Here is a 21,954-nt window from a genome sequence, read left to right on the forward strand (position 1 = left end):
TGATTTCCTCCTTCTGATGTGAGTCCACTCAGAATCGCACCTTGTGGTCATTGCTCTTTCTTCCTCTCCCTTCACCGTGCTCACACACCTCCCAGGAGCTGTGCAGCTTCCAGCTCACTACTGAAACACTACTAAGTGGCTCCCAGACTGCAGCAGTGTCTTCCTCTTCCTGCCTGCCTTTTTCTCTTTCTGTTTCTTTCTGATTTATTATTTATTTGAAAGGCAGAGTTGCTGAGACAGGAGGCAAGACAGAGAGATCTCCCATTTCTTGATTTACTTCCCAAATGGCCACACAGCCAGGGTTGGTCCAGGCTGAAGCCAAGAGCTTCTTTCAGGTCTCCTACATTGGTGCAGGAGCCCAAGGACTTGGGCCATCCTCCACTGCTTTCCCAGGCCACAGCAGAGAGCTGGATCGGAAGTGGAGCAGCCAGGACTCGAACAGGTGCCCAGAGGGGATGCGGGCACCAGAGGCGGCGGCTTTACCTGCTACGCCACAGCACCAGCCCCTCCTACTTTTATTTTCAACCTATTTATGTACTTATTTTTTAAAGGTTTATTTATTTATTTGAAAGAGTTACAGAGAAGGAGAACGAGAGAGAGAGAGAGAGAGAGAGAGAGAGAGAGATCTTCCAACTGCTGGTTCACTTCCCAATGGCTGCAAAGGCTGGGTCTTGCATGTAGGTGCAGAGGTCAAGCACTTGGGGCCATCCTCTGCTGCTTTCCCAGGCCATTAACAGGGAGCTGGATCAGAGGTGGAGCAGCCAGGACCTGCATATGGGTTGCTGACACTACAGGCAGAGGCTTAACCTTCTACACCACAGCACTGGTCCCAACCTGTCTATTTAAATTTGAAAGCACAGCTCTGAAAAGGTTTTGACTTTTTAGCCAGTCTGATAAGCTTCATTTTTAGTTGCTCTTTTTTCCCATGTAAATTAAATGCAGTCATTGAGATGATTGTGTTTAAGATGTTCCATTTTGTTATTCTGTCTACTGTCTTCTTTGCTATTTGTTCCATCATTATTTTCTGTTGTCTTCTTTTGGTTCAGTTTAGAAAAAGATTTCCTTGTTTTTTTATTTGAAATAGTTACATAGACACACACATACACACACAGACACAGACACACACAGACACACACACACACAGATTCCTTTCATCCACTCATTTATTCCCCAAATGGCCACAACAGCTAGGGATGGGCTAGGCTGAAGACAGGAGCCCAGAGTTCCATTTGGATCTCCCACAGGGGTGGTAGGGTCCCAAGTACTTGGGCAATCTTCTGCCTACCCAGGTGCATTAGCAGGGGTGCTGGATCAGAAGTTTGGCAGCCTGGACTTGAACTTGTGCTTTGATAAGGGATGCTAGCCCCATAAGCAGCTACTTAACCTGCTGGGCCACAATGCTGGCTCTTCAATTTAGTTTTTGATTTTTAATATTCTATCTTTTCTATTGGTCTTCTTTTCTCCCTTCCTTCCTTCCTTCTTCCCTCCATCCCTTCCTTCCTTTCTTAAAGATTTATTTATTACTAGAAATGCAGAGTTACAGAGAGGAGAGACAGAGAGAGATCTTCTGTTTCCTGGTTGACTCCTCAAAGGGCCCACAACAGCCAGGGCTGGCCCAGGTCAATGTTGGGAGCCTGGAACTCCATCCTGGTCTGCCACAGGGGTGCAGGGGCCCAAGCATTTGGGCCATCTTTCACTGCTTTCCCGGGTGCATTAGCAGGGAGCTGGATCAGAAGTGGAGCAACCAGGACATAAACCAGTGCCCACATGGATGTTGGTGTCACAGGGAGAGGTTTTACCTGCTAAGCCACAATGCCTGCCCCTCTGTTGGCCTTTTCAGCTGTACTTCTTCCTCTTACTATTTTAGTGGTTACTCTAGAGGTTGCAATATGCATCCCTGGCTTTTCACAGTCTCCCTTGATTTAATGATAGACCACTGCATGTTTAATATGGTTTTTCTCCTATATTTTGTGCTACTGTTATCATAGAGTTTACTGTTATGTAAGAGATAACTTCCACATGGTACTGTTATTATTTTTCCTGTAAACAATCAGTTGCCTTTTACAGAACTTAAGAGAACTAAAATTATATTTTATATTTAGCTCCATATTTATAATTTCTTTCTGCATATCTGAATTTACATGTCATATCATTTCTCTTCAGCCTAAAGAAAATTTCCATTTAGCATTTTTTTTTTAGTGTGGGCCAAATGACAATACATTTCTCAGACTTCACTTATACGAAGTTGTCTTTGTTTTGCTTTTATTTACTGAATGTGGAATTCTAGGTTGACAGTTTTTGCAGTCATCCCTTTAAATATGTTGTGTGTTGCTGCTGGCTTGGGTGACTTCTGGTGCCAAGTCAGCTGCCATTGTTGTGACTGCTCTCCTGCGTGCGTTCCCTTCCCTCCTAGCGACTGCTCAGCTTTCCTTTATCTTTGGTTTTTAGAAGTTTGAGTGCATGTTCATGAATAGTTTTCTTTATGCATCTCCCACTTTGGATTCCTAGAAATTCCTGGGGCTCGGGGTTGACTTTTATTCAGTTCTTATATATCCCATTCTTTCCCTCCTGTCTTTCTGGAACTCTGATCACATGCATTGTAATCCTCTTGATTTTCTTCCAGTGGCCACTGGGCTCTGTTTATTTTTATTTTTTTTCCACTGTGTGCTTCAGTTTGGACAATTTCCATGGATCCCTCTTTTTTTTTTTTTTTTTTTTTTTTGACAGGCAGAGTGGACAATGAAAGAGAGACAGAGAAAAAGATCTTCCTTTTCCGTTGGTTCACCCCACAATGGCTGCTGCGGCCGATGCACCACGCTGATCTGAAGCCAGGAGCCAGGTGCTTCTCCTGGTCTCCCATGCGGGTGCAGGGCCCAAGGACTTGGGCCATCCTCCACTGCCTTCCTGAGCCACAGCAGAAAGCTGGCCTGGAAGAGGGGCAACTGGGACAGAATCTGGCGCCCCGACCGGGACTAGAACCCAGGGTGCTTGTGCCGCAGGGGGAGGATTAGCCTATTGAGCCACGGTGCTGGCCCCATGGATCCCTCTTAAAATTCACATGCTTTTCTTTTCTTGTGTCCTAACTGCAGTTAATCCAATCTAGTGCCTTTTTGATTTTAGGTATTGTGTCTTTTGATTTTAGGGTTTCCACTTGATTTTCTTCTTTCTTAAACTTGCCAGTTTGGTCCTGAACTTCTCATTCTCTTTTCTCATTATACCCATCATTTCCTCTAGACTCTTCAACATATTTATCATAGTTATTTTAAGGTTCCTGACTGCAAATTATAATATCTGGGTCATCTGTGTGCCTGTCTCTAGTGAATGATTTTTCTTTTGGTGGGGATCAAATTTTTCCATTTTTTTGCAAGATTTTTTTTTTCACTATGTAATAGACAATGGAGGAAGAACCAGAACTATACTAGAACCAGAACTTCATCCAAGGTTTTTAAGCAGGGCAGTGATGTGGCTAGATTTACATCCTAAGAAAGTCACTCTAGCAGGTGGATGATGGCCTATAGCAGGGCGGCAAGATTGGAGGAAGCATGGAGGAAGGAAGACAAGATAAGGCTATTAGTGGAGTCCAGTGGTGGGTGATGGTTGCTGAGAGCAGATGATGATAGAGGATCCACATGGCAAGCAGGGGATGAGTTTGAGATAGATTTGCTAAGATTTAGTGATGAGCAGGGGGATGAGAAAATGGGAGGAGTCAAAGATGATTCTAGATTTTCAACTTGAGTAACTGAGTGACGACACCATTTACCAAGAGAGGGAAGATTGGAGAAGGATATGATACTTGGGGGAAAACACAAATTTCATTTTAAATGGATGTCTTGAGATGACCAGACAAGTCATTTTAGGATAAATAATTGGAATACTAAGTCTATAGCTCAGGGGGAAGGGTCTAGGTTAATAGTTCTGGATGGTACAACTTGAGTGAGATGGTTATATACGAGGGAAGGAATGCCCTCTAGGGTATTGAGTACTGACAGAAGCTAGTTAGTTAGAGGTTGACTTTCTGAACTGTAGGTGAAATTGCTGGATAGGAGCGAGAGAGGCCAAGCGTATAGCCTATCCATGATTGGGGTGTTCTGAGGAGGGTAATTGTGCATATCTGCTTTCCTGGCTACAGGGTTACAAGGAAGAGAAGAACCAAGGCGAATGCTGTGGGAGATGTTTGCCTATGGGCTGCACCATTCAGCTTCGAGGAGGACAGATCATGACACTGAAGGTGGGAGCAACTGAACTCAGGAATTCCCTCACCACCTGGATTCCCGTTTTGGAATCTTTTTTTCATGAAAGAGGGATGAGTTTTGTTTCCACATTGACTTCTTTTTCCATGTCTTTCTGATTTTATAAAGAAAAGATAGATGATTAATAGAAGACATGAATTTTGTCTTTGATTTAGGTATTGTGCTGCTTTTCCTGACAAGAATATAGTGAGCGCATGGCCTCATGATTGGGGTTGGTTGACACTGAAGGGCAACTGGGGTAAAATAAAGTATGACCCGTGAAGGCCAGAGTTAGCTGGGGAGGCTGGGAGGCGGAGCCCTTGCTCACCTCAATTGCGTTCATAGTTTAGCTGCTTTACCCTTGTCATGCCTTGATCCTTTGGGCACTTACCTGATCCGAGGAATCTAAGGATTTTTTCCATTTATGTAACCTCATGTGTAGTTAATGTTATAAAACTGGGATTCCATTCTGTTTTCTGAGTGTGGGCTTTACCTACCTGACTTGGGCAAGTTCTATAGTTTCCAAACTGTTTCAGCAACTCCTAGGAGTTCGAGACCATGGTTTGGCACGGCTTTGCTACCCACACATGCCTCCTCTTTCCTTTCAGCGTGATGAGACACTGCAGGACGGCTGTGACAGTCACTTCTGCAAGGTCAATGAAAGAGGAGAGTACATCTGGGAGAAGAGGGTCACGGGCTGCCCACCCTTTGATGAGCACAAGTGTCTGGCGGAAGGAGTGAGTAGTCGTGGCTCAGTTGCTGCTTTTCTCTCGACTGTCTCAAACTTTGGCTTCAACTGAGTCTTTCTGAACAGCGTGCAGCTCAGCTCGGTCCTGATTTCCCAGTACCCAAGAATCAAGGGTATTGCAAAGTCAAAGTCTTTCCAGGGGACAGCGTTCTCTGCAGTAAAGCACGCTTAAAAAATGATCCGTCCCTTGAAGAAGGTTATATCTGTGGTTCTTGAATAGGAAAGGTGAGAGATCAAACTGACTTCCAGTCTCCCGGGGAATGGTGATTCTGATGACTCAGTAGGAAGAGAATTCAGATTAATCAAACTTGTTTGAGTCTGGTCAGGGAGGGTCGCCAACCTGCTCACATTTGTGATGGAAAGCACAGTTTGCATCTGGGGACTTAAGCTCAGGGTTGCGGATTCAGAGCTAGGAATTGGTTTGGAGTGAACTGAAAGAGGTCTACCATGTACTGTTCATGTGCCTAATCTGGAACTTTGCTGTTTTCTTAGGGGACAGTCAAGAAAATTCCAGGCACCTGCTGTGACACATGTGAGTACATCGCTAATAGCTTTTCCTTTGAAACCCACTCAACCAAACGCAGTGACTGATTTTTGGAGAAAGCTTTATTCCAGAAAGATATTTCTTGGTCACTCCCCAGTCATTCTGTCCAACCCTGCAGGGAACAGACTCCTCTCCCTGGCTGTCATTAGACTGCTCTTGCCCCAAGCCCCTTCCAGACACCGGTGAAGGAAGAGCTTCCTTCCTTTCCCCCGAAATGCTCACTGTCTCCAGCCTCTTAGGTGTGTTTCTCCTCGTCAAGTCTTTGGTCACTCGGTCTTGTCATCAGAGGGCATCTTCTGTCTCCACCCAGGCAGGGCTCTTTGGAGGTAGGCGCTCTTGATCCAGAGAAGATGCGTAGTACTCTTGTGTTCCCTCAGTGTGACACATGATCTCAGAGATTCTGGGGGGCCCTCAGCTGGCTCACGTAGCCCCTCGCGTGCTGTGGGAGCTGCAGAGAACAGAGTCCCCTGTCAAGGACTCCTAAGACTGGCCTGAGTCTGCGACCTCCCTTCCTTCCTTCTTGGCTTCTCTTGACCTAGCAGTTAAGTCATACTGAGTGTTTCTAATCCTGGCCACAGCTTTGGAGAAGGGGCTCGACGCATCTGTACACCAGTGGTCTTCCAACCCATTCTTGTGTTCATGGGCACAAGGAGATTTTAGAATCTTGATGCTATGAGATTTTTCTAAATATAGAATTACTTGCCTGAACTAGTAGTTTATTAGCCCAGTTTAGTTGTGTTTGGGTTCCTGACCCCATGCTTACTTTTGAAGAGGGAAGACATGAATACTTCCAGTGTTCAATCATTTGTTCTTTCCTTGATGGCTGATTCTGACAGCCTTTGTAGCCAAAGCACAGGCTGCAGAAATGCATTCTGAAAGCATTTCTTTCTGTAAGTCCCATCGGAGTGGTTTGAGAAAGGTAAGTCGGAAACCATCAGAGGAGAGGAATGATCTCCAGGTGCCCTGCACCTGGGATTCAGTTAAGACACTGTTATCCACCAGCAACAAGGGGCCACTGTCAGTCAGTGTGTTCAGAAGGCCTCAAGACCTCTCAAGAGAAAAACAAGCCAGACTCAGGGACTGAAATCCTCAGTGAAAGAAGAGAGCACATTGGCCTAAATATGTTTTCCTTATTCATTGTCTTAATGCAGTTGGCAGATGTTCCCTTTAAAATGAAATTATCTTGAAGTTAGGCTAATGTGGCATCCACATTGGCTTCGATTTGGAGCCGTCCATGAATGGGAGACTGGCAATGTTTGGGCAGTTGGCATTAAATCAGTTTTGGCATTAAATCAGTTTTTTTTTTTAAAGATTTATTTATTTGAAGTCAGAGTTAGAAAGAGAGAGAGAAAGAGGGAGAGGGAAGGAGTGATCTTTTATCTGCTGATTCACTTCCCTGCAACAGCCAGGGCTGAGCCAGGCTGAAGTCAGGAGCCAGCAGTTTCATCTGGGTCTCCCACATGGGTGGCTGGGAATCAAAGACTTGGGCCATCTTCCACTGCTTATCCCAGGCCATTAGTAGGGAGCTGGATCAGAAGTGGAGCAGCTGGGATATGAACCGGTGCCCATATCATATGCTGGGATCACAGGAGGTAGCTTTACCCACTGTACCATTACATTGACCCCCAACATTAAACCTGTTTTCTTTTTTTTTTTAAATCTGGGTGTATTTTTTTTAAGATTTATTTTTTATTTATTTGAAGGAGTTACAGAGAAAGGTAGAGACAGACAGAGAGAAAAAGGTCTTCCACCTGTTGGTTCACTCCCCAAATGGCTGCAATGGCTGGAGCTGAGCTGATCTAAAACCAGGAGCCAGGAGCTTCTTCCGGGTCTCCCATGTGGGTGCCAGGGCCCAAGTACTGGGGCCATCCTCTGCTGCTTTCCCAGGTACATCAGTAGGTAGCTGGATTGCAAGTGGAGCAACCGGTTCTCGAAAGGGCGCCCATATGGTATGCTGACACCACAGGCTGGGGCTTTAACCTGCTGCACCACAGTGCTGGCCCCATGCTTTAAATCTTAAAATTCTCAGTGGGCCAGTTCAGTTTCACATCTGAGTGCCTCTCACCCCTATATGTAAGGAAACCCACACCAGCAACCTGGAGAGACCACAAAGGGAGGACCCCCATAAGGCTCCTAGGGATTTTTCGGCCCCCACAGAGGCAGTGAGGGCCTCATGTGTGGCCAGGGCATCTAACTGTCCTGTTACTCAAGGGTAGGAATGGATAGATGTTAATTCTGTTTGTTGGCTTGCTGCAACCCTTCTTGTTTTTAGGGACTACAATTACATAAAAACAATGCACATTCATTTACATCAGCAAAGCACAGTGGGTCTAGGCTCCTTCTGCAATTAACATTGTACCATTAAATGAGTTAAGCCCAGCAATAACTACATAACTACATCTGAGTAGGAAGGGCCAAGATAAGTGACTACCCTCCCTGCCGCTGGCTCTGCTGACCTACTCACTGTGAGATGGGCCTGCTTCCTGCCCATTGAGGGGAGAGGTGCTGAAGAGCGCTCTGTAGGATCCCAGTCAGCCCCTGAGTTCTGCATCTCCCCTGTCCTGTAGGCGAGGAGCGTGACTGCAAGGACATCGTCGCCAGTCTGCAGTACATCAAAATGGGAGACTGTCAGTCCCGAGAGCAAGTGGACATTCATTACTGCCAGGTCAGTGTCTCTGACTTCAGTGAGGCCTGAGTGGGAAGGCCTGAGTCTCCTGGTTTGGACCCATCAGGGAGGAAAGGGGGAAAGGGACTGGGCGCATTTTAAAAGTCAGTGTTTCATTAAATGTGAACTTTTGACGCCAGAAGGAAAAAAACAACTACTAAGGAAAGACTCCACAAGCCCTTTAAGGAGAATGGAGTTATTTATAAAAGGTTTCCTGGAGATCCATCAAATGTGCGTGGACATTGCGGCCAGGGGGATCTGGGGGGATGCCACCACTGAGCAGGGCAAATGTCTGACACCCCTCCCCGCCGAGATCTACCTTTATAAGTTGCCTGGCTCTCCAGGGTGTCTCAGAGCAGGGCCAGGCCTGCCTTGCTTGGAGGGGTGGGCAAGGATATGGGCTGCACCAGCGCCCCTCCCACCCCCAGCTGCTCCAGCATGGCAGTCACCCACCTCTCTCTGTCCTCGCAGGGCAAGTGTGCCAGCAAAGCCGTGTACTCCATCGACACTGAGGAAGTGCAGGACCAGTGCTCCTGCTGCTCGCCGACGCGGACAGAGCCCATGCGGGTGCCCCTGTACTGCACCAATGGTTCCCTCGTGTACCACGAGGTCCTCAACGCCATGCAGTGCAGGTGCTCTCCCCGGAAGTGCAGCAAGTGAGGCCTGCTGCAGCTGCAGGGGATGCCTGCTGTCTCCCGCCTGTGCCCTACCAGCCGGAGCGTTGCTAACCTCAGCACATCCTGCTCTGGTGCCCTCCTGGGCCCTCAATAAAGGCCAAGCTCTTATCTTGCAAACAGCTGGTGATGCACTGTGTCTTGAGGCTCAGATGGCAGCTGGGTGGGGGGAGAAGGCACAGGCCCCAGCTGACATCACTGCGGCCCTAGGGTCTAAGGGAGGCACCACCAACTTCTGGGAATAAGTGGTATTTGGGCTCCATGGGGCTGAGAGGCCTAGCGTAGGGCCGGCCTCTTCAGATCTTTGGTGTAAAAGGCATCTGTTGGGTTCTCAACCCTCTGAATCACAGCAGAGGGGTGGGCCCTGGAGCCAGGTGCTGCCAGGGTAGGTACAGCTGTTGTCAGTGGCTGCCCTTGTGGATAAGGTATTTGACCAGGTGGGACAGAGTTCCTGTGTACCCTTAGTGGTGCCTGTTGGAGGGGCAGATGCGGAGGCACCTGGAAATGGGTGCAGGTGCAGGAGTGTAGACCCACCATCAGCCCAGCCTGGGCAGGGGGGTGGGCTCCAGACTCAGAGGCAGACCTGGGCTCCACACAAAGCCCCTGCTCTACTGTGTGGCCTCAAACAAGCCCCCGAGTGGTTCTCACTGGAAGCAGTGGGCGATGGATCTGGAAAAGATTTAGACCCCTCTGCAGATGATGGCAGCAGCTCAGAGAGCTCGACTGACTCCCAAGGCCCCACAGCTGCCCCGTGGCAGGGGCAGGTTCAGAACCCAGGGGCCGTGACACCTAGACAAGAACCCCTAGGTCACTCCGCCAGAGCCACACCCTTAGAGTCATGGGCATCAGTTAGCTGCTGCATTTCTCTGTCTCCACCACTGCTGGGACTGCCAGAGATCAAGCCCAAGAGAAGTGACAGTGTAGGGAAATGGCATGGGTGGGATTGAGTAGGTTGGGTGGAGTGTTGAGAGGGGTGGAAGGAAGGAAGCCCGGACAGACGCCTTATGTAACTGCTCAATAATTCACAGGTTGTCATCTCTCCATCCATCTCCCCACCCCCAACTTTGCATAGCCTCTAAGGTCTTTCTGTAGGAAACCAGATCCAGGGGTAGGGAATTAACTGTCACTCTCAGTGATCGCCTAACACTCTGCCTGGGGACAAGGCGTCATTGGAGGTGTCAGCCACAAAACTCAGCAGGGAGGGGACCGCGGCAGCCTCTAGTGTCAGTCTCTCAGCTGCCTGGCAGACCTCTCCTACTAATAGGACATTTTGCCATCATGGGAAAGATGGATCAGGAAAATGCGTATTTCCCTTCATTATAACATTAATTACAACATTGCAGTGGTAGGCAGTTGGGTAGGAAGGGTGTAGAGAGAGGACCTGGGGAGGTGTGTGTGTGAGAAGTGTCACAGCTGGCCTCCTCTATTTCATAGATGTTCTGGAGCCGGGGTCTCAGGACCCTGTGTGACGCCCATCTTCAGACCAGATGAGACAGAGTCCCCCAAAGCGGGTGTTTTAGGGAGCATCTCAGGGAGGGAGTGAACCGGAAAGAGAGGAGAAATGGAATGAATGAATGAGTAAAGGAGCAACGTTTGGGATTGAAGAGACATGGAGAATGGCTCCGGAAACGCACAGGGAGAGGGGCATCCTTATGGGGAGAGCTGTTAGCTTGGAGCAGGCTGGGATGCCTCTCGTCACGTGGCCCAGCGTCAGACACTGCATTCTCATCTGTAAAACAGGCACACTCAGGAGTCACTCAGCAGGTCATTGCTGAAGAGAACTACTGCATGGAAAGTGTGAGGAAGAGGAAGTCCTGGGTAGACACTGGAGTCGCCAGAAGGAAGTCCCAGGTTGGGACACTGTAATTTTTTGAAAAAAAAAAAAAAAAAAAAGATTTGTTTATTTTTAAAGTCAGAGCTACATGGGGCTGGAGGAGAGAAGAGAGAGGGAATGAGAGAGGTGACCACAGCAGCCAGCGCTGGGCCAGGCCAAAGTCAGGAGCCAGGAGCTTCTTCTGGGTCTCCCATGTGGGTGGCAGGGGCCCAGGTACTTGGATCATCATCCACTGCTTTCCCAGGCCATTAGCAGGGAAAGTGGAAGTGCAGCAGACGGGACATGAGCAGGTGCCCATATAGGATGCTGGCATCACAGGCAGCGGCTTTACCTGCTAGGCCACAGAGCTGGCCTCTCTACACTGTAATTCTTGATTTTCCTCCTGTTCTGCCCCTGACTCATCCTGTGTTGTGCACTTGCTTTATTGCCTTGGGGTCCTCATCTGAGATGGGGAGCAGTCCCCACTACCATTACCTTATCAGCACAGCAGAGAAAATTCTGCGGACTTAAAGGTCAGTGATCACAAATAGCACACTTGAACTTGATCCTCACATAGGACTTTTCCATCTTGCCTAGGTGGTATTAGTCAACTTGTTGGCCCTTTGGACATCTTCTCTCTCCTCCGTGGCTGGGGATCTAGACTGTTCCAGAGATGGCATGCTCTGCCCTCTGGGGACCACTCTCCTGGCACCCACCTTCCCAGTCACCCTTAGCCATCCTTAGCTCCTATAAACCTGCCTGCCGCCCCTCCCCCTGCCACTGGCAGCCCCTCTTCCCGTCCAGCTGGTGAGGGCAGGTTTGTGAGGGGGACCCAGTGTCCAGGGAATCCCCCTCCCCCACCCCGACGGCGGGGGCCGTGCCCTGGACGTGATGACCCCCTGGGACGGCGGGAAGGGGACTTGGCCGGCGGGATTGGAGACTAATCAGCCAGACGGTGCACGAGATAATCCGGCTGAGTTTTTCACACTGCAGCCCTGTTATGAGGCGCCTGCCCGGGTCGAGGTGAGCAGGAGGCAGTCGCCATCTCGCCCCCAGCTGCCCTCAGCCGAGCGTGCCCCTGACTAAACCCCGCCGCGGGGCCGCGCTGCTTCCTCCACGCCGGCCCCGCGCGCCGGTGCGCCCAGGGCGCAGCGGGAACAGCGGGGCGCGGGCCGGCGGCGCAGGGAGGCATGGGGGAGGAGGCGGCGGCGGCGGCGGCAGGCGAGGGGCGGGCACGTCCAGACGGAGCTGAGCCGCGATGGAATTAGCCCCGCGGCGGCATAAGCCTGTCCAGAAGCGCGCGCGGCCGCGGGGCGCTCGGCTTCCGCGTCCCGTGTGCTCGCCTCATGGCTACCTCCGGGCTGCGCGGTGAGTTTTCCCTACCCGCGGGCCTGGCCCTGGGCATCGGGCAACTTGCAGGCGGGAGGGGTAGAGGAGGCTGCCATCCTCACGCCTGTTCCGCGGGCTTGGTGACCCCCAGGGAAGCTGCGCCGGGTGCTGCCAGGAGCTGACCTCTTGCCCCCCCGGGGTAGGGAAGCTGTGAGACACTTCTGGGACGCTTATTTGGTCAAGGGGGCGGACGAGGGGCAGAGGACTGGTGCGGCGCCTTTTCGGTGATTGGTTCCCAGCTCTGGTCTTTGCTCTCTGTACCTCTCCTCTCAAGTCCTTGGGGTTTACAGCAGCTGAGGGTCAGTAAACAACCCCCTGGGTTCAATTCAGTGCCATTCTGCTGACCGCAGAGCCAATGGCCCTGGCATCCCTGGGGTGGCCTCACAGTTTCCGGAATTCTCTTCTGGTCTCTACCCAAATCCACCTTCAGGACGGGCTCTGATGCCGGGCATTCACACTGGATGCAGGCGTGCACGGGGGTGTTTCCTAGAAGAAAAGCAAACTGAGGTGGAGTTTGGGGAGGGGGTTGGTATTTTCCTACACCTCACAGAGTATATGGAGTGGACGTTTTGGGCGGAGTTGACCATGCCCCCTTGGAGTTTGTTAGGTGGCGTGTTTCTGGTAGTTCTTGAGAGAGAGGGACCACGAAGGGAGGTGCCGGCTCCTTGGTGTGGCCAAGGTGTCAGTTATGGTCCTTTGGTGAGCAGATGGCAACTCCCAGGGACCACGTGGCCCCTGGTCAGGCCGGGGGCAGTTGCTGTGTGCTCCTCCTCTTCATCCTCTTCCTGTGGGCAAGGCATGTGGGCCTCACTGAGGCTGGCCTGCCTTTCTGGAAGCCCACCCAGAGAAGCCTGTCCCTTCCCTGTGCCTGCTTTTCCTAGGGTCCATGGAGAAGAGGAATTTAACTGCTGGAGCTGGAGGTCTTGCCCCTAGGGCAAAATAGGAACAATCTGTGTTTGTGGTCAAGTGGTTAGGGAAGGCCTTTTTGGGGGAGAGGAATTGGAACAGAGATAGCATTAAAGGAAAGAAGCAACCATGAAGATATCTAGAGATTGATCTAGCAAAGAAGGTGCAGGTGGAGGTACTTGGGCTGGTCGAGGGAGAGTGAGGACTCCTAGCAGCCCCAGCTCACGCAGGAGCTGTTGCCCAGGCCGTGTGTTCTTCGTGTGCAAAGGGAGAGGGGAGATTGACACCAACAGTTCCGGCGTACCCCACACTGCTGGTTGCTTTGCGTCATAGCAAGTTTGGGAGTCGGCAGTAAGCACATTTCACAGGAGAGCAACCTGAGATGTGTGCCTGTCATCTTGTGCTAACCACGGAATAATCATCGAAGGACGACGCCAGAATTCTAACTCAGACCTCACCCTGGAGCTCACATTCACTCCACCAGTTCCCCCTGAAGTCCTCAGAAGAAGGAAGTGTCGCCGGCTGTACTTGAGGGTGGGGGGTGTAGGTGGAACGGGGGCCGTAAGGGAGAAGGTAATTTTGCAAAGCTGTGGGGTCAATGCGGTGGTCTCGTTCTAGGTAAGGCTGGGCCCTGACACTGAGGGTTGCACCCAGGAATCATCCTGGTCAGCTTATTTTTGGGGAATCAGGCCCAAGAAGGCTTGGGCACACATCATTCCATCAGAAAACCTGGACTAAGAATAGCTACTGTAATGGAGCAAAAGCTCTGATTCATGAGCTTCTCGACAGCCTGGTCAGAAGAGAAATAATAAGTTACATGGTTCTCATTATGTGATCAAAGCAGACTAGTTCATCCACATTAAACTTTAAGAATGTCTTGGTGATATTTATATAAGACTTCGCCCAACATAATGAGCTGCAATTTCACTATTAGGGATTTTTTTTAAAGAGTGTTATTTATCCATGGGCATTTTTATCATATTGTTTCTGATTGACCAAAAAAGATGTTTTCTGGTCCATTCAATCTCATTGCATTAAAAAGATGCTGCTTGCCAGCCATTAGATTCATATAGTCAATGAATGGGGTAAACCTCTAATTGGGAAAGTAGTGGCTTACGGCATAGAGAACCCAGTGGTTAATAGGCCATGTAGATCAGGGCTCTCAATTTCTTGTTCCTTTTCCACATAAGAAAGGGGTGTGTGACATTTCCATCAGGAACAGTTTTTACTCACGTTTCCAATGTCTTTCTTTTCCCTTCAGCCTAAAAAACTTTTTTATTTTTTGAAAAAGATTTATTTGAAAAACAGAATGACGAGGAGAGGCCCCCCCCCCCCCCCCAATATACTTTTCATCCTCTGGTTCTCCAAATGCCTGCACTAGTCAGGGCTGGGACAGGACAGAGCCAGAAGCCTGGAACTCCATCCACGTCCCCATGTGCGTGGTAAGGGCCCAGGCATTTGGGCCATCAGCTGCTGCTTCTCAGGCACATTAACAGGAAGTTGGCTTGGAAGTTGAGGAGCCGGGACTTGATTGCAGGCACCTGGATGTGGGATGCAGGTGGCCCAAGTAGAGGCCTGACTTGCTGTACCACAGCCCCACCCCTAATCTTTTAGTATTTCTTGAGGTGCAATTCTGCTGGTGACAAATTCTCTCACCCTGTGTTTTTATGAAAAATGTCTATTTCACCCTTGTTTTTTCATTGGATATAGAGTAAGGAGTTGACAGGTTGTTTTTCTTTTAGCACTGTAGGTGTCACTTTAATAATCTCTATTGTTTTGATGAGAAGCTATCCTCAGTTCATATTTTGATTTTATTCATTATTCATGCATAATCTTTTTGATCTAGTGACTTTCTTTTATTTTCATTTTTGGTTTTTAATACTTTGCTATTGAAATAGTATATCTAGTTGTGATTTTCTTTTCTTCTCTTTTTACTTGCATTTGCTAAACTTCTTGAATCTGGAAATTATGATTTTACCAAATTTTTGGGACTATTTCAGCCATTATTTCTCCCACTGTTTTCATTCTTTTATTTTAAAGAAAGCTTTTATTTAATGAATGCAGATTCCATAGGTACAGCTTTAGGATTTTGGTGGTTCTTCCCCCTCTACCTGCCCTCCCACCCCCACTCCTGTCCCACCTGCTACTCACTCTCCCATCCCATTCTTCATTTAGATTCATTTTTAGTTAACTCTATATACAGAAGACCAACTCTGTATTAAGTAAAATTTGCACAATTTGCCATTCTTATTTCATTGTCCTGGAATTCCAGTCACATTTACACATATGTCAGACTAAAATTGTCCCAGTAGTTCCTGATGCTTTGCTAACTATTCTGCACCTTCGGTCCTCTGTTCTCTAGAGTAGATACTTTCTATGGATCCATTTTTAACTTCACACTCTTTGAAAATCAATCACCTTTTTTCCATCTTCTGTTCTGCCAGTTCCTGGTAAGTACCAATCTACTCTCCATCTCTATGGATTGGTCTGTTCTGCCCATTTAACATATGTGACATTTTATGTCTAGACTCCTTGGGTTAGCATAATGCCTTGAAGATGGAGTCATATTGTAATGTGTTTCAGTCCTTCATTGATTGGAAATATGTATTTGTCCATTTATTATTTGATGAACATTTGGGCTTGCACTCTTGGCTACTAGGACTGATGCTGCTGCAGACTTGGAAGGACGCTTTGTGTGTACACATTTTTATTTCTTTTGACAATGTTCCAAGAAGAAGAATTGCCGGGTCATATAGCAACTCCATGTATAACTTTTGCAGGCTGTCGCACTATTTTTGAAAATAGTTATATCATTTTACATTCCCACCGGAAATTTATGAGGGTTCCGATTTCTCCACAAACTCACCAACACTTGTTATTACTCATCTCTTGGATCATAGCCATCTTCATGGGTGTGAAGTAGTGTGTTATTGTGGGTTTGCATGACCAAGGAGCAGGAGAAGCCTGTCATTGGAGAAGAAGGAAAAGCGACCATGCCTGGCAACCCTTGCTTGTGTTCTGGCTTCCTGGTTGTAGAAGCCATGTGCAAGGACTCTCCGCTTGCACAGCTGCAATTTGGTTCCCCAGCTTTGAAAACGGAGCTTTGATCACAATTCTGGTTTAAGAGTCACAGGGGATAGGAATGGCTTTTACATCATCCAAGTCAATTCAAATGCTAAATGTCACTAAATGCATTCAACCTGGGGCCAAGTCATTTGGTTCAGTATACAGAGGACCTGGAGGCACCAATGGGGAGGTGAGCATCTTTCTCTGTGCTGACAGCGAAGCTATAGCTATGTGACAATCCAGGAGGACCCCTAAGAGGCACCTACATCTGTTGTGCAAGGAGAGTTCACCATTCATTCATTCATCCAATCAATCAAAAATGTGCACTTACCTCATACCTTGCATTGTCCTGGGTGCTAAAATTTGAATATCTCAGAGCCTACTGGAAGACAATTGTGTAAGTCTTTGACTTTAATGCAGTATAATGAGTATGAATATGCCACGTGAAACATTACTTTTGATAGGCCCCTTTGACAGAGACTACCAGCTGTTTACTAAAATCCATGTTCTCCTCCTCTTCCTGACCACACAGCCAGATCGAATTTCCTGGCCTCTTCTGCATTCGTTATGGCCATGAGATTGAATGCTAGCCAGTGGAATGTGAGCAGAGTGATATGAGCTATTTCTGGGCCTGGCCCATAGCAATCATCCATGCCTGCTCCTCCATGCTCCTTTTCCCTTCCAGATAACCAAAATGGAAACTCTCAGGGTCACCTTGGAAATCACAGTTGAAGTTGGCAGAACCTCCATTACTCAGGGGTCCTGAAAAGTTATGTGCAAAGACACCCCCCCCCCCCGCCACCCAATTTCCTCACCCACTTAGGTCTATTGTGTACCAAGTACTTTGCTGTTATGTCTTAATCATTACTTATTTTTAGTCTATTTGTTGTATCATCTAGCTGAGCGTTACCCTAACTTATATATGTATCCGTCCCTAGCAAAGTCGGTCATAAGAAATGAACTCTGCTTCCCAGTGCAGTAACGAAGTCCGCTGAGATCCCATTCATGTTAAATGCCCATGCTTCATAGCCTTGCTCAGTGGCTCCTTCCCCAGCTTTCTCCCACCCTAACAGACTTAAAACCCCCCACCAATTTTTGCACCTCATATGGGGAGAGATGCACTTGTCGTTGACAGTTATGTAGCATGTGTTCAACAGACAGGGGGATGAAAAGGTGAGATGGTAAGAAGATGAGCACAGAGAGGTTTCTTGGCAAGATCCTCCCTTCTATGCTTTGTGGCTTAGAATTCTGGAGCTTTGATTATGTTATTTTCAAGCAGACATGGCATTTACAAAAAGATTTATTGATTTATTTGGAAGGCAGAGTTAGAGAGAGAGAGAGATTGATTTTCCATCTGGTGGTTCACTCCTCAAATGCCCACAACTGCTGGGGCTGGTCTAGGTTGAAGCCTGGAGCCTGCGATTGACCTGAGTCTCCTATGTGGAGGGCGGGAACCCATTTACTTGGTTCACCGCTGCTGCCTCTCATGCTGCCCATCAGAAGATGGCACTGGGAGAGCAGCCAGGACTTGAACCTGAGCATTGACGTGAGCTGTGGCATCCCGAGCAGCATCCTACCCACTGTGTCTAAGCCTGCCCTGAGGGTCACTTTCTTTTCCTTTTTTTGTTCAGAATTGAGACTTTATTGGTGTTGAGAATCAGTACACAGACATTTCAGTTTGTACGTAGTCCTTAACACACATACTGAAAATCTCAAAAGCCATGAATTGTCATTTTTTTTTTTTTTTAAAAAGTTATCCCAGTGACTTTCCACCTTCAAATTTGGAGGCAACTCTTCCTTAAGAGGCCATCAAGTGCCTGTATCTCAAAGGTTGCTGTTATATAAATCCCGCCCATTCACAATTTAATATCATAAACACGACATACTCAAATTTCCAGTCTTTTGCAGCACATTAACAAAAGCAGTAGGAAAACTGGACAACCACAGCCAAAGATGTTAGAGAGGGCACGTGGTTCTGACAGAGCGAGGAGTGGTTTTCTGTAGGAGACAGTTCTACTAAACAACATGGGAGAAGTAAGTGAAAACATACAAGACAGATTTATTTTTTTTCTTTTTTTAATTTGTATTTTATTTAATGAACATAAATTTCCAAAGTACAGCTTATGGATTACAATAGCCCCCCCCCCATAACTTCCCTCCCACCCACAACACTCCCCTCTCCCACTCCCTCTCCCCTTCCATTCACATCAAGATTAATTTTCAATTATCTTGATATACAGAAGATCAATTTAGCATATATTAAGTAAAGATTTCAACAGTTTGCACCCACACAGAAACACAAAGTGTAAAATACTATTTGAGTACTAGTTATAGCATTAATTAAACACCTAAGAGTAATTGTGTATTAATTACAGAGTTCAACCAATAGTTTTAAGTAGAACATAAAAAATACTAAAAGGGTAAAGTATTAAGTTCTTTTTTTTTTCTTTGTTTGTTTGTTATACAGTTTTTTTATTTAATAAATGTGAATTTACAAAGTGCAACTTTTGTATTGTTGTGGCTTCCACCCCCAACCTCCCTCCCTCCCGTGGCCCTCCCCTCTCCCACTCCCTCTCCCATCCTGCCCTTCATCGAGTTTCATTTTCAGTTACCTTCATATACTGAAGATCAACTTAGTATATACTAAGAAAGGATTTCAACAGGCTGCACTCACACAATCACACAAGGTATAGGGTATTGTTCGACTAGTAGTGTTGTTTTTAAGTTTCATAGTAGAACACCTTGAGGACAGAGATCCTACGTGGGGAGCATGTACCCAGTGACTCCCGTTGTTGATTTTACAATTGGCACTCTTATTTATGACGTCAGCAATCACCCGAGGCTCTTGCCATGAGCTGTCTAGGCTATGGAAGCCCCTTGAGTTCACCGACTCTGAACTTGTTTAGTCAAGGCCGTATCACAGTGGACCAAGACAGATTTAAATGCACAATTGAGATTCCAAATTGACACTTAGTGCACTTTTAATTAATACAAGAGTCTCCTATCATTTCTGGCCCTTGCTAATAACCTAAATCTGAAAGTATTTACTGACAAAATACCTTTTGATTAAAAATTTGACTGGCGAGAGCTTCTGCTTCCGTTAATGATGGAATAATTTGTACCGGGGTGGACATCTTGCCATGAATTATACAACAGGATAGAATACGAGTCAATCATTTCTAGACATTGAACAGCCATAAGCACGGGAGTGTAATCCTGAGAGAACAGAGCCTCACGGATTTAGTTCCATGAAGGCAGGTCACTTCCTGGGGGTCAGGGACCTGGGGTTCAGATAGAGGAAGGCGGTGACACCACACTGAAGAGGCACAAGGGAGCAGCCAAAGTGACGGGAAATTATGGGGCAGAGCACAGGAGAAGATGAATCTGTGCAAAAAGAGGATCCTGGTGGTCTCATTGGGAATCCTTCGTGAGTTCTTGGCTGAGAGTGAGACTTCCTGTTCAGAGGGTGACAGGTGGGAGGTTGCTACAACCCTGAGATCAGAGATGCTGGAGATCAAACAGTGCAGGGAGATGCATAAGGTCCCTGTCGGCCAGAGTGGGGAGACCTCGGGAATGCGCCCCCACGCTCCACGCTTGCAACTGAAAATCCAGGGCCCTCACCTTAAGAATAAGAAGCATGCACTAGAGAGAAAAGATCACTCTAGACGGTAGCTAAAAATGCCAGGCCCTAAAAAGATCATCAGGGAAGACAGAATTCAGAGGTGGAACCCTAGCAAATTACCCAGTCTTGAAAAATACCCCATGTTTTTCGTAAAATACATTAGCAAAACAAAACAAAGCCCAAATGAGCTCAAAGTGGACTACTTGCTAGACATCTAAAAAAATTTAACCCTATACATAGAAAAATAATGTTGTTTCATTCACCACGTGCAGAATAGCACAAAACTTACTAAACATGCACGAAATAGAAATAAGTGACCTATGGAAGCAGTCAGCAAAATGAAAAAGCAGGGGCTGGTGTTATGGCACAGCAGGTTAAGCTGTGGCTTGTGAGGTCAGCATTCCATGTGAGTGTCGGCTCAAGTCCTAGCTGCTCTGCATCCAATGCAACTCCCTGCTAATGTGCCTGGGAAAGCAGAGGAAAATGACCCAAGTGCTTGTGTCCCTCCGGCTCATGTGGGAGACTTGGGCCTGGCCAGGACCTGGTTATCGTGGCCGTTTGGGGAGTAAACCAGTGGATGGAAGATCTCTTTGTCTCTCCCTCCCCCTCTGTAACTGCCTTTAAATAAATAAATAAATCTTAAAAAATGAAAAAGCAGCTAATGGAGCAGGAGAAAATGTGAGTCATAATTCAGATAAAATGTTAATATTAAAAATATATAAGGACCTCACACAACTCATTAGCAAAAAACAAAACAAAACAAAACAACCTAATTAAAAATGAGCAAATGATATGAACAGAAATCTCTCCAAAGCAGATGTAAAAGTGGCCCCGGTAATTATGGATGTGTGAAAACGTGCTCAGCATCACTAACCATCATGAATCATCAGCAGCATGCAAATCAAAGTCAGAGTGAGATACGAGCTCACACCTGTTGGAGTGGTTACCATCCAGCTGAGTGTTGGGGAAGGCGTGGAGTAAAGGGGAGGCTTGCACACTGTTGTTGAGAATGTAGATTGGTGCAGCCATTGTGGACATTATGGAGGTTGTGAAAGGAATGAAAAATAGAACCACTACATGACTCAGCAGTTCTTCTGGGTATAGTCTCAAGGAAATGAAATCAGTATTTTCTAGATATCTGTACTCCCATGTTCAATGTGGCATTATTCACAATAGCTGAGATATGGAAATAAATTGTCTATTGGCAGATGAATGGATAAAGAAGTTGTGATATACAGAGGAATATCATTCAGCCTCAAAGAAGGAGATCTTGCCGTTTGCAACATCATGGATGAGCCTAGAGGACGTTATGCTAAGTGAATAAGCCAGAAACAGAAAGAAAAATACTTCCAGATCTCACTTACTTGTGAAATCTAGAAACATGGTAACAGAGACAAAAAAGGTGGTTACCAGGGGTGAGGGTGGCGTGGCCTGGGGAGACACAGATAAACTGGTAAAAAATGCAGATATCTGGGATGAGTATGTCCAGAAATCTAATGCTTGCTGTGGGGACCATAACATTTTATATAATATTATATTAATAATGTGTTCTATATTGGAAATTTGCTAACAGAGTAGTTTGGAGGGCCTTTTACTAAACAAAAAAAGGGAAGGGTAATTATATGAGATTATGGCTGTGTTAATTTATTTGACATAATAACCACTTCACTATGTCTAACAATACATCATTCTTATAAAGAATTATTTATTTATTTGAAAGAGTGACATAAAGAGAGAGGGGGAGACAGGGACACACGCACACACACACACACACACACATACAAACACAGATCTTCCATCTGAGTGTGCACTTTCTAAATGCCCACAAGGGCCAGAACTGGTCTAGGATGAAGTCAGGAGCCTGGAATTCCACGGAGGTCTCCTATGTAGGTGGCAGGTGGCAGGAGGACCTTGTAGTTGGGCCACCTTCTTTGTTTTCCCAGGTGCATTAGCATGGAGCTGGAAAGGAAGTGGAGTAGCTGGGAGTTGAACTAGCACTCAGATATGGGTTGCTGGTGTTGCAAATAGTGGGTTAACCTATGGTACCACATCACCGGTCTCCAAAATATCATGTTGTACACCTTAAAAATATACATTAGGAATAGGCAATAAAGGAAAAAACACCAGAATAAAATTGATCTTGAAATAGTTCAGATATTGGATTTAATAAAGACCTTAACACAGCTCACATAAATTTTCTAATCATTAAGAACATAAGAATTAATAAGAAACTTCAGAGAAATAGAAGCTACAAACATAAGTAAAAGCAAATGCAACTGAACTCACTCTTCCCAGTTT

The 21,954-nt window shown here is 46.9% G+C and overlaps 2 protein-coding genes across 4 annotated transcripts in view; both read left to right on the forward strand.

Annotated features, from left to right (window-relative positions):
* Positions 1 to 8,978, forward strand: part of VWF (von Willebrand factor) — a 152,537-nt gene extending 143,559 nt beyond the window's left edge. The window contains 5 exon segments of the mRNA NM_001329088.1: positions 4,130 to 4,228; positions 4,838 to 4,966; positions 5,470 to 5,509; positions 8,089 to 8,186; positions 8,658 to 8,978. Coding sequence (NP_001316017.1) covers positions 4,130 to 4,228; positions 4,838 to 4,966; positions 5,470 to 5,509; positions 8,089 to 8,186; positions 8,658 to 8,846 — 555 coding nt within the window. The 3' untranslated portion in view covers positions 8,847 to 8,978.
* A 2,670-nt stretch (positions 8,979 to 11,648) lies between these two features.
* ANO2 (anoctamin 2) overlaps positions 11,649 to 21,954 on the forward strand; it is a 394,966-nt gene continuing 384,660 nt past the window's right edge. For all 3 annotated transcript variants that reach the window (XR_016213488.1, XM_070049347.2, XM_089304572.1), the window contains exon 1: positions 11,649 to 12,041. Coding sequence is in view for 2 of the 3 variants with exons in the window: in XM_070049347.2 (XP_069905448.2) it covers positions 12,020 to 12,041 (22 nt within the window). In the remaining variant the exon portion in view is untranslated. The remainder of the gene's footprint in view (positions 12,042 to 21,954) is intronic.

The sequence above is a fragment of the Oryctolagus cuniculus genome, chromosome 9, assembly GCF_051225735.1.
Source record: "Oryctolagus cuniculus isolate XC-2025 breed Fujian yellow rabbit chromosome 9, ASM5122573v1, whole genome shotgun sequence".
NCBI classification, from domain to species: domain Eukaryota; kingdom Metazoa; phylum Chordata; class Mammalia; order Lagomorpha; family Leporidae; genus Oryctolagus; species Oryctolagus cuniculus.